The following is a 13,154-nucleotide window of genomic DNA, read 5'->3' on the forward strand; positions in this document are numbered from 1 at the left end:
CCAGATGGGCCCTGCAGGCTTACGTAACATGATCATATGCAGTCACTGACACATAACCACATCCACGCGTCACCTTTCCCATCTCCTGTTGGCTTGTCAGTTTGGTCCCTCCCACATTCAAGGGCAGGGGATTATCCAAGGACATGAACACAGGAGGCCAGCCTCAAGGGAGCCGCTCCAGGAGTCCCTCCACCACATCAGGCAGCAGGTGTGTGAGGGGTCAGGAGATCAACCATGGTGCCTTTGCCCCCTCAGTGCCCAGACACCCTTGACCCCCGAGACACTTGTGTCCTGAATCCTCTCCGAGAACCCTTTGCCAAGAAGGAATGCAGTGTCCTGCTCAGCGAGGTGTTTGAGACCTGCCACCCTGTGGTGAGTGGATGCCGGGCTTTGCTGCTCCTGAGATCCCCCACCGCCACCTCCCTGGAGTCCCTTCTGCCCTGAAACCCTCTGCTGTGCCTTGATCTAGAGGGGAGACTCACCTCTGCCATTCCCCTGTCTCTGGCCTTTTCAGATGACTCTGTCCTGTTTCCTCGGATGACCCAGGACAGACCGACAGTCAAACAGCTTCTGTGCCCTTTACAAGCCTTTCTCCTTATGTCTCTTCCTCCCTATCAGGCTGTTCTTCTGAATGGTGAACACAGACCCCTCACGCTGCAGCAGCAGCCCTCAGTGGAGACAGAAGAGAGCTGGTGCTCAGCTCTGCACGGGCCCCTCGGGGGCCTCGAAGGCTGCTGTCAGACCTGTCTTGACTGTCTCTGGCCCTGGCTGGGGGTTCACACCCCATGTCTGTTTCTCAGCCACACCCTGAAGCCCTGGATCCTATAGCCTAGGCCCAGAAAGGAGAGAGCTTAGTTCTCAAAAGCCGGGTCTGCCCGGTCCACGGAGTTAACATTTCCCTCTGAGCTGCCTGCCTTCTGCCCTCACCCAACACTGGCAGCACACACCATCCTTCACGCTTGTGCTGCTCCCTGGGGCTGAGTGGCATCAGCCCAGAAGCTGAAGGGCTAACATTTAGGGCCTGTCCTCTGACCTCTGACTTCTGATCTCCTCCAGGTTGACGTCAGTTGGTTTTACTCCAACTGCCTGACAGACACGTGTGGGTGCAGCCGGGGCGGTGACTGTGAGTGCTTCTGTGCCAGCGTGTCCGCCTATGCCCACCAGTGCTGCCAGCACGGGGTGGCCGTCGACTGGAGGACCCCGCGCCTCTGCCGTGAGTGTCCAGACCCATCATCTGAGGGGGACAGTGGTGCCCCTTCTGTGGGCAGGCCTGTGGGGTCCCATCACTCTAGTGAGCATCTATGGAGTACTTACCGTGTGCCAGGCATCAGCATGGCTTGTGTGTATAATTAATCGAATTATCAAGTACCCAGGTGGCTCTAGTGGTAAAGAACCCGATTGCCAATGCAGGAGACATAAGAGATGCAAGTTCAGTTCTGGGTCCAGAAGATCCCCTGGAGAAGGGAATGGCTACTCACTCCAGTATCCCTGCCTGGAGAATCCCATGGACAGAGGAGCCTGGTGGGTTATACTCCAAAGGGTGGCAAAGGGTCAGACACGACTGAAACAACTTAGCACACATGTACCCTGTGAAGCAGGACTGTTTATTCCTGTTTTACAGTTGGAGAAATGGGTTAGCGAGAGAGAGAGATTCAGGAACATGCTCAAGGTCACAGAGGTTGGTGGAGGAGCCAGGGCTCATCTCCACATGGTCTGGGTGCAAACCCAGGACTGTGCTCCTGACCAGTTCACCAGATAAGTCAGGAGCCCTGGGTTCCAGACTCAGAGCCGCAAGCTGTGTGACCTCAAACTAGTTCTCCAACCTCTCTGGGGCTCAATTTTTTATCTGAAAAATAGGAATAGACCTGTCCCACAAGGTTTATTGTGGGGGTCAAAGGAGATAGTGAGTGTGAAAGCCCCTGTCAGCTGAGACACATAAGGCCCATCAGAGACACAAGAGAGCAGTATGTTTTCACCATTGGTGGTCTACAGAATGCTTTTGGTTACACACTCCTATCAAGTAAAAACATGCACATGCTCACACACACACATACATGTATATACATGGGTTCAGTTCAGTTCAGTTCAGTCGCTCAGTTGTGTCCGACTCTTTGTGACCCCATGAACCACAGCACGCCAGGCCCCCCTGTCCATCACCAACTCCTGGAGTCCACCCAAACTCATGTCCATTGAGTCAGTGATGCCATCCAACCATCTCATCATCTGTCGTCCCCTTCTCCTCCTGCCTTCAATCTTTCCCTACATCAGGGTCTTTTCAAATGAGTCAGCTCTTCACATCAGGTGGCCAAAATATTGGAGTTTTGGCTTCAAATCAGTCCTTCCAATGAACACCCAGGACTGATCTCCTTTAGGATGGACTGGTTGGATCTTCTTGCAGTCCAAGGGACTCTCGAGAGTCTTCTCCAACACCACAGTTCAAAAGCATCAATTCTTTTTTTTTTTTTTTTATTTTATTTTTAAACTTTACATAATTGTATTAGTTTTGCCAAATATCAAAATGAATCCGCCACAGGTATACATGTGTTCCCCACCCTGAACCCTCCTCCCTCCTCCCTCCCCATACCATCCCTCTGGATCATCCCGGTGCTCTAGCCCCAAGCATCCAGTATCGTGCATCGAACCTGGACTGGCATCTCGTTTCATACATGATATTTTACATGTTTCAATGCCATTATCCCAAATCTTCACACCCTCTCCCTCTCCCACAGAGTCCATAAGACTGTTCTATACATCAGTGTCTCTTTTGCTGTCTCGTACACAGGGTTATTGTTACCGTCTTTCTAAATTCCATATATATGCGTTAGTATACTGTATTGGTGTTTTTCTTTCTGGCTTACTTCACTCTGTATAATAGGCTCCAGTTTCATCCACCTCTTTAGAACTGATTCAAATGTATTCTTTTTAATGGCTGAGTAATACTCCATTGTGTATATGTACCATAGCTTTCTTATCCATTCATCTGCTGATGGACTTCTAGGTTGCTTCCATGTCCTGGCTATTATAAACAGTGCTGCGATGAACACTGGGGTACACGTGTCTCTTTCCCTTCTGGTTTCCTCAGTGTGTATGCCCAGCAGTGGGATTGCTGCATCATAAGGCAGTTCTATTTCCAGTTTTTTAAGGAATCTCCACACTGTTCTCCATAGTGGCTGTACTAGTTTGCATTCCCACCAACAGTGTAAGAGGGTTCCCTTTTCTCCACACCCTCTCCAGCATTTATTATTTGTAGACTTTTGGATCGCAGCCATTCTGACTGGTGTGAAATGGTACCTCATAGTGGTTTTGATTTGCATTTCTCTGATAATGAGTGATGTTGAGCATCTTTTCATGTGTTTGTTAGCCATCTGTATGTCTTCTTTGGAGAAATGTCTATTTAGTTCTTTGGCCCATTTTTTGATTGGGTCATTTATTTTTCTGGAGTTGAGCACAGGAGTTGCTTGTATATTTTTGAGATTAGTTGTTTGTCAGTTGCTTCATTTGCTATTATTTTCTCCCATTCTGAAGGCTGTCTTTTCACCTTGCTAATAGTTTCCTTTGATGTGCAGAAGCTTTTAAGGTTAATTAGGTCCCATTTGTTTATTTTTGATTTTATTTCCAATATTCTGGGAGGTGGGTCATAGAGGATCCTGCTGTGATGTATGTCAGAGAGTGTTTTGCCTATGTTCTCCTCTAGGAGTTTTATAGTTTCTGGTCTTACGTTGAGATCTTTAATCCATTTTGAGTTTATTTTTGTGTATGGTGTTAGAAAGTGTTCTAGTTTCATTCTTTTACAAGTGGTTGACCAGATTTCCCAGCACCACTTGTTAAAGAGATTGTCTTTAATCTATTGTATATTCTTGCCTCCTTTGTCAAAGATAAGGTGTCCATATGTGCGTGGATTTATCTCTGGGCTTTCTATTTTGTTCCATTGATCTATATTTCTGTCTTTGTGCCAGTACCATACCGTCTTGATAACTGTGGCTTTGTAGTAGAGCCTGAAGTCAGGTAGGTTGATTCCTCCAGTTCCATTCTTCTTTCTCAAGATCGCTTTGGCTATTCGAGGTTTTTTGTATTTCCATACAAATTGTGAAATTATTTGTTCTAGCTCTGTGAAGAATACTGTTGGTAGCTTGATAGGGATTGCATTGAATCTATAAATTGCTTTGGGTAGTATACTCATTTTCACTATATTGATTCTTCCAATCCATGAACATGGTATATTTCTCCATCTATTAGTGTCCTCTTTGATTTCTTTCACCAGTGTTTTATAGTTTTCTATATATAGGTCTTTAGTTTCTTTAGGTAGATATATTCCTAAGTATTTTATTCTTTCCGTTGCAATGGTGAATGGAATTGTTTCCTTAATTTCTCTTTCTGTTTTCTCATTATTAGTGTATAGGAATGCAAGGGATTTCTGTGTGTTGATTTTATATCCTGCAACTTTACTATAGTCATTGATTAGCTCTAGTAATTTTCTGGTGGAGTCTTTAGGGTTTTCTTTGTAGAGGATCATGTCATCTGCAAATAGTGAGAATTTTACTTCTTCTTTTCCAATTTGGATTCCTTTTATTTCTTTTTCTGCTCTGATTGCTGTGGCCAAAACTTCCAAAACTATGTTGAATAGTAATGGTGAAAGTGGGCACCCTTGTCTTGTTCCTGACTTTAGAGGAAATGCTTTCAATTTTTCACCATTGAGGATAATGTCTGCTGTGGGTTTGTCATATACGGCTTTTATTATGTTGAGGTATGTTCCTTCTATTCCTGCTTTCTGGAGAGTTTTTATCATAAATGGGTGTTGAATTTTGTCAAAGGCTTTCTCTGCATCTATTGAGATAATCATATGGTTTTTATTTTTCAATTTGTTAATGTGATGTATTACATTGATTGATTTGCGCATATTGAAGAATCCTTGCATCCCTGGGATAAAGCCCACTTGGTCATGGTGTATGATCTTTTTAACGTGTTGTTGGATTCTGATTGCTAGAATTTTGTTAAGGATTTTTGCATCTATGTTCATCAGTGATATTGGCCTGTAGTTTTCTTTTTTTGTGGGATCTTTGTCAGGTTCTGGTATTAGGGTGACGGTGGCCTCATAGAATGAGTTTGGAAGTTTACCTTCGTCTGCAATTTTCTGGAAGAGTTTGAGCAGGATAGGTGTTAGCTCTTCTCTAAATTTTTGGTAGAATTCAGCTGTGAAGCCGTCTGGACCTGGGCTTTTGTTTGCTGGAAGATTTTTGATTACAGTTTCAATTTCCGTGCTTGTGATGGATCTGTTAAGATTTTCTATTTCTTCCTGGTCGAGTTTTGGAAAGTTGTACTTTTCTAAGAATTTGTCCATTTCTTCCTCGTTGTCCATTTTATTGTCATATAATTGTTGATAGTAGTCTCTTATGATCCTTTGTATTTCTGTGTTGTCTGTTGTGATCTCTCTGTTTTTGTTTCTAATTTTATAAATTTGATTTTTCTCCCTTTGTTTCTTGATGAGTCTGGCTAATGGTTTGTCAATTTTATTTATCTTTTCAAAGAACCAGCTTTTGGTTTTGTTGATTTTTGCTGTGGTCTCTTTTGTTTCTTTTGCATTTATTTCTGCTCTAATTTTTAAGATTTCTTTCCTTCTACTAACCCTGGGGTTCTTCATTTCTTCCTTTTCTAGTTAAAAGCATCAATTCTTCTGCTCTCAGCTTTCTTTATAGTCCAACTCTCACATCCATACATGACTACTGGAAAAACCATAGCTTTGACTAGATAGATGGACCTTTGTTGACAAAGGTCTCTTTGTATATGTACATATACATATATATGTATGTATATATGTACATATATATGTACATATATGGAGAAGGAAATGGCAACCCACTCCAGTGTTCTTGCCTGGAGAATCCCAGAGATGGAAGAGCCTGGTGGGCTGCTGTCTATGGGGTCGCACAGAGTCGGACATGACTGATGCGACTTAGCAGCAGCAGCACATATATATATACATATACATATATGTGTATATGTACATATACATAGGTACATGTACATATATATAATATTAGTAGTGTAAAGTATGCCACAAAACAGATACAAAAATAAATATTTAAAAGATGAAGTAAAATACACAGAAATTCGAAAGATTTATTATTTGTTCCTGCACATCAAAGATCTTCCTGGCACAAGACGCCTCGCTTTGGGACACAGGACTAGTTCTAGAGCTGATGTTCCTGTAATTTTTCATGGGGACGTGGTGCCTGGCATGTCCTGAGCCCTGGGAGCTCCAGGCAGGATGACCTCAGGAAGAAGATGGAGCAGAAACACCTTTGGTTTCCCTTTTCTCTGCTTGTTTTACCCTGAGACCCTTCCACCACAGATGCCTTAGGTCCTCATGCAGTCTGCTTCTCCTCTCCTTTGGTAAAAGTTCTTCAGGAAGAAGGCTTCCCAGGTGACTTAGTAGGTAAAGGATCCACCGGCAATGCAGGAGACACAGGCAGATGCAAGTTCGATACCTGGGTCAGGAAGATCCCCTGGAGGAGGGCATGGCAACCCACTCCAGTACTCTTGCCTGGAGAATCTCATGGACAGAGGAGCCTGGTGGGCTACAGTCCATGGGGTCACAAAGTATCAGACAGGACGGAAGCGACTGAGCGTGCACTTCTGGAAGGAGAAGGGAACATGTTTATTGAGGATCCACTATGTGTCAGGCCCTGTGCCTTCTGTGCATTAAATCATTTAATATTCAGGACTAGGGAAATGCAAGTGAGGCCAGTGCCTGGAGCCAAAGATTTAAAGGAGTACCGAAAGACTCAATAATCAAGATAAATCACATTTTCAGGCAATACTTTTTAAAAATCAAAACTAATGCAAGAACATCTTCGATGAATAAAATACCACAATTTTAGTAATAACAGGCTCGATATTATTGATTTTTCCTTTCACCTCAGGCTCCAATATGGCTCAGCAAGGTGCGGTCACTGATTTTTGTCTTTGTTTTAAAATTTTGATATGTTGTTCATCATGGATATTTTTCATTAATTCTGAAATTTTAAAAGTTGTATTAAAGTATGACATATCCTGATTACCGAGATTTTTTTTGAGGTTCCCTTAAATTTTCCTGAAATGATCACTTGCTTTACTCCAGTTCAGACCTTAACAGTCTGTGGGGCAATACTTGTGGTGGTTCCCATCCTACAGAGGAAGACACTAAATTTCAGATGGGTTGAGAAACTTGTCCCCAGTATGCACAGCTGATGAGTGAGAAATGGGATTTGAACCCAGGTCTGTGGGTCTCTAGATAGCTGGCTCTTGACCACATCTTTGGGCAGCCTGGTACACACTTGAAAACAGAGACTTGGAGATCTGATTTTCAAGTTCAATCTTCTGAATCCACAAGTGAGGAAAAGCACATACTTGCCCATAACCACATGGTGTGTCAGTCTACTGATTCCGAGTGCTCTTTCCAGAGGGCAGTGCCAAATGCAGAGGAATAGTGTTCATCATGGGGTGTGGAGGGTGCAGGGTGGAGTTGGTGGCCTATGAGTGAGGGAGGCCCTTCCTCAGCCTTTGTCCCAAATCTACTGGGTCAACTGACTTCTCATGGTCTTGCTCCTGGGCTTAGGTGCCCCCTGCAAAGTGTTAGTGATAGGTGCTCAATTGTGACCGTTGTGACCAACTCTTTGTGACCCATGGGGCAAGATCCCAAAGGGCAAGATCCCATGTACTGTGTAGCCCACCAGGCTCCTCTGTCCATGGAATTCTCCAAGCAAGAATACTGGAATGAGTGGCTATTCCCTTCTCCAGGGATCGAACCCAGGTCTCCTGCATTGCAGGCAGATTCTTTACCTTCTGAGCCACCAGGGAAGCCCCCTGCAAAGTCCCCAGGTTATCTCAGTGGACTAATCCATGGCTGACTTGCCAAGGGAACAGGCTGTGGTGCTGTGCTGAGCCACTAGAGGGCATATGGAGCACGTACTTGGAGGAGCTCATCAAAGCCTGATGGAAACTTCGCTCAGGGCCTTGGATCCTGGAGGCCTTTGGGTCCTTCTTATCCATGCTGTTGAAAGACCAACTTCTGTCTTGTGCTTGCATTTCTCTAGTACCTTCCACAACATTTTCGACTGGAGCTTCCATTTCTTTCTTTTTTTTAAAAAAAATTATTTATTTATTTTTTAAATTGAAGGATAATTGCTTTACAGAATTGTGTTGGTTTCTGCCAAACATCAGCTTGAATCAGCCATAGGTATACATATGTCACCTCTCTCTTGAACTGAGCTTCCATTTCTTGATTCTATTCTTGCCCTTTGGGATCACACAGAATACACCCTTCTGTCCCAGCATTCATTCATTCAGTTCATGCTGAATGCCTACTCTCGGCCAGCCTTTGAGCTTTATGCTGGGGGCAAAGAGAGGAGCCATTGTATTTCCTACACTTTAAGACATCTGGATCAACGATCATGTCTGAATCTTGGAGTTTGGGAGGCAGGCCAGGTCCAGCCCTTGGGGAAGGAGGGAGAGTTGGGATGCTAGGGCCCTTGGCCCTGTCCATCTGTTCCAGGCTTCTCAAGAGGTCTCTGTTCTCTGTCTTTCAGCCTATGACTGTGACTTCTTTAACAAAGGTAAGCTCAGCCTTGAAAGCCGAGGCATTGCCATCTGTGCCCTGGTGCCACAGCATCAGCCATCCTGAGGCCCTGCTGGTCCTGAGTGATGTGGGGCAGGAAGACTCCATCATGCAGAGAGGGCCCTGACAGTGCAGGGCCCAGAGATGCCCTGGGACTCTGCCCAGCAGCTTCTGCTGCCTCTGTCAGAGCCCAGGGCAGGCTAGCTTCCCGGGTGTGCTCATGTGGCAGCTTCACCAGGAAATGGAAACCCCTTTTGCACCAGTGCTGCCCCATAGCCTTTCTCATCTGGCTCATCAGGCCCATGGACTCTTGTCTTGGGTTTCCTGAAGTTTTGAGCTGGCAAAGGCAGATGCAAACTGCTCTTCCTTTGTTGGGGCAAAACCTGTGGTCCAGCGCAGTCTGTCAGATTTATCTTCAGTTTTAACCAAGGTCTCAGGGTAACAGGATATGCTCCAACTTCTCGCTAACTAGGTCATGACTAAAGACTCCAGGGAGGTTAATGTCCGGTGTTAGAATCAATTAGTCAGTTTAATCACTGGGGTTGGATGGGATTGGAGGGCTGCCCAGGAATAGTTTTAAGCACTGATCTTTGTGCGGTGGGGCCAGGTTGGCCGAATTAAAAGCTCATCAAGTCCTTGATGCCATTCACCTTTGACTTCTGAGGTCCCCTCTGCCCCTGCTTCCAGGCACCATCCTGCCAGGAGCAAGTCTATATGGATACAAGCCCAAGGCTTTTCCCCTATTACCCACATGATCAGATTTTGGTTTGTGAAACGTCCCCCTGGAGGGTAAAATAGTGGGGGCCTGACTAGAGGGACAAGGATACCAGGTAGGGGGTCCATGAGATGAGAGCTGAACCAGGTACAGCATGATTATTTACAATAGCTGCAGCAGCAGCTCAAGGGGCACGGGTTTCCTAGACAATCACAACAGCCCTGTAACCGACCTCACAGGCTTTGGTGTGCCCTGCCTTCCAGGGTCATCTTTCCAGTCACAGTCCCTGCTGTGACTGAAAATATTAGCCTCAGCGGGCTCCTGATAGCCCCTGACCTTTAACTCCTGGAGGCCTGAATCTGTGCTGGGAGGACTGCGGTCCCTTCACAGGCAGGGTCTGTCTGACACCAGGCAAGACATTTCAGCAAGACAGCTCCGAGCAGAGTTTTCTCCCTTCTGTGGCATTTTGGGTGGCAGTAACTGACAAAGGACAGGCTGCTTCTAGCATCCTCCACCCACCCACCCACCCACCCATCCATTCCTTGCTCGGCTTTGCTGCCAACATTTTCTCTGGTCCAGGCCCTTGCCCGGTGCTGGGGACGCAATGGTTAATGAGACCTGTCCCAGGAGCTCTGGAGCCAGCCCACCCCAACTCTCTAGAGCCCACTGTGTCTTCTTCACTCCACATTCAGTTGGTGTTTGAAGCTGACCGCTGGTGGGAGTATTCACACCATGGAAATCAGCAAACATTACCAAATGGGGTTTTGTGTATTCATTTTTTGAGTGCTGACTGTTCACCATTTCCCAGCACAGCACTGCCTGTGTCCCGTCTGGTAGGGGAGACAGATGTGGTCTCCCCAGTTGAGACCCTCCTCGTAAGAGCTGTGATCAGCATGTACCATGCACCGATGCTGCTGGAGCACAGGGGAGGAAAGATGCTCACATGTGAGAGGAGAGGGTGCGGGGAGAGCTGCACCACAGAGGCGGCATTTGAGCTGGGCCCCAGAGATGGAGGAGGCGTTGGCCGCGGGCACAGACAGGGAGGACTGTGCTGAGTGGGTGGGGCGGCGCGGGTGGAGACAAGGTGGAGCGCCATAGGGTTCTTACAGGGAAGAGCGAGAGAAGTTTGGTGTGGCAGGGGCAGGGGTTGGGGCTTGAGGGGTCCCTGAATTCAGGCCAGGCTCTTGGACTCTATCCTGAGAGCAGAGGGGAGCTGTTGAGGAGTTGCAGCAGGGACTGGAAAGATGACTCTGGAAGGCAGGGCACACCAGAGCCTGTGAGGTTGGTTACAGGGCTGTTGTGGTTGTCTGGGAAACCTGTGCCCCTGTCCCGCCTGTGCCGACAACCCCAGGAACCCAAGAGACCCAGAAGTGACACATGTTTGAAAGAAGTGGATAGATGCTAACGCTGAACCCAAGCCTTTCTGGCCTTTACTCTCCAGACCTCGGGTGGGCAGAGACTACACAGATGTCTTCTCCCAGGGGCAACTCTGAATAGCACAGCAGCTGGGATGGTAGAGTCTCAGGCAGGGGGGCTGGCTGGTGGAGAGACGTTGCGGACCCAGATGCCCACCCCCACACCCCCACCCCTCTAGGGGTGGCCTGTTTCCAGGCTTCCCACAAAGTGGTTCAGGGGCTATGAAGGGGGTCAGTTCCTCAGTGGCTGGCAACCTGGGCCTCCCGTCCCTTGCTTCTGGAAATCAAGGTCCCCAGGGCCTGGGGCGGAGGACGTGACCCAGTGGAGCTCTTGGGCCTCTCTTCTCCCCCATCTCAAGCAAGGCTGGGCAGGTAGGGATAGATAGGAGGTGAGCAGAGGCCCAGGGAAGCAGGACTTATGACTGGGCCCCCTTTCTCCAGCACTAGGGAAAGGCCCCTACCAGCTGGCTAGCTTGGCAGCCGGCGGTGCCTTGGTGGCCATGAAGGTGGCAGGCAGTGCCCTGGTCCTAGTGAGAGCAGAGGACGTGGCGCCGGGGGACATTGTGAACTTCCTGCTGACAGCTGCCCTGTACAAGGCCAAGGCCCACGGTAAGGCCCACCCTTGGAAGGAGGGGCAGATGCTGTGACCCTAAGCCAGCTCTGGTAGCTGGAGAAGTGTGGGATTCCAACAGGCGCCCATTTCTTAGTTGAGACAGGGTTCTGGGTCAGCCTCTCAGCCTCTTTCAAGAGACACTGTCCATCTTCTTCCTGAGAGATCAGGGAGGCCAAGGTCCAGATGAACCTGTGCACCCTGCTTCACACAACAGCTATGTTCCAGAAAAGCCAGTGGCAATAATTACTACTTCCCCTCCCCTCCCCTCTGTCTCTCTCTTCCTCCTCCTCAGCCCCCTCTATTTTTAAGATTAGACGGACTTCAAATGCCAGAGGGGAGCTGGCTAATGTATTGACTGCAGCAGAACTTCTCCTGTGAATGGAGGACCGGGTTCTTGATTTGCTCAGTTGTGGTTCGGAATTCTGGACTGGTGGGTTAACACAGACTGAAGCACATAGCCCATGTCCTGAGTCTCAGACTGTCAGCAGACCCAAAGGCTTAGCTGTAGTGGGCACCATCTTCTCTTCAGAGTGCAGTAGTGCCTGAGGGTTGGCAGGACCTTGCCTGGTGGGGAGTGACCCCCTGGTGGTATTTGCATTGGGTCCTGGGCCAGCCAAAGCCTCAGTTCACCAGTGCTGGGAAGCCTTCTCTTCTGTGACCATTTCTGCATGTCCCAGCATGCATTCACTGTGATCAGAGTTTCTTCCCCAAATCCTGTTGGTCCCATCTAGTCAGTATCTCCTAATCACAAGGATGGTTCACACAGCCAATCCCAGTGTGGACTGGCGTCTTGAACCAAGACACGGCTCAGAGAGTTCATTCTAGCCTGAGAATTTAAGTTCTCATGTTCTTAGGATCTGTGGTTTGTCTAGTTATGAGGATCGTCCTCCCCTCTCTTAATTTCTCTCCCCTCCTCCTTCCTTCCTCTTCCTCCTCTGCAGCTTCCCTTGCCTCCCTCCCTTTCACTGAACCCTGTTCCCATGCCAGGCACAGAGTTGGGCACCAGGGAACCAGCAGTGTCAGAGACATCATCCCTGCCCACCAGAAGTCCACCGTCCCACCCAGCGGACACAAAGGCAGTTACAGTGCCTGGGGGAAGGTGGAGTCCCTAGCTCAGTCTTGGGGAGTCAAGAGAGGCTTCTTAGAATATGTTCCTCAAGGGGTTGGAAGGAGCCAGGGAGGAACCTGTAATCCAAGTGGGTCTTTATCCTGAGAGCAGTGGGGAGCCATGGAAGGGCTTTAAGGAGAGGAGGGACACCCCAGCACAGCTCGGGGTGATGTCCATGGTGGGGTGAGTCAGGGGTACAGGAGGAAGTGCCGGGAGGAATCCCATCACTGCATGAGGAAACGTGGGCGTGAGGAGCCAGGGACTAGGCTATGGGAGGGCCAGAAGCACCTCCAGTGTCCCCCAAAGAGAACGCTTCCTCCCTAGACATGCCTGACCTTCAGATCTGTGTGGTCCTGCTTGAAGAATTAAGGGTGTCTCACAACCTTCCAGATGTAACGGGCCATCTGCTTAGTGGGAATTTTCTATTCCCCATTCAGTATTTTAGTCCAGTAAGTAAGGTCTAGTGGAGAGGGGGTGTTGATTTTCCAGTGGTTTTATGGCGTGTTAAGCAGAACCTAGAGTAGCCTGACCCTGGAGAATGTCACTGTGGATGGGATGCCCCGAGGCTGTGAAAGCCAGCCTCCATTTCGGTCAGACCTGGGTTTTCTGAGCAGCTGGGGGCAGGACCTAGTGAGGACCCCGCTTCCCCTCCCACCCCATCCTGTGCTCCTTCCCTGTGCTGAGCCCAGAGTACTGGATAGCAGAAGAGA

The 13,154-nt window shown here is 48.1% G+C and overlaps 1 protein-coding gene across 1 annotated transcript in view; it reads left to right on the forward strand.

Moving 5' to 3' along the window:
- Window positions 1-13,154, forward strand: part of OTOG (otogelin) — an 85,749-nt gene that overhangs the window by 38,231 nt on the left and 34,364 nt on the right. The window contains 4 exon segments of the mRNA XM_070384044.1: window positions 256-372; window positions 1,057-1,213; window positions 8,565-8,591; window positions 11,165-11,332. Of these exon segments, the coding sequence (XP_070240145.1) occupies window positions 256-372; window positions 1,057-1,213; window positions 8,565-8,591; window positions 11,165-11,332 (469 nt within the window).

This window comes from Bos mutus, chromosome 15 (assembly GCF_027580195.1).
Source record: "Bos mutus isolate GX-2022 chromosome 15, NWIPB_WYAK_1.1, whole genome shotgun sequence".
NCBI lineage: Eukaryota > Metazoa > Chordata > Mammalia > Artiodactyla > Bovidae > Bos > Bos mutus.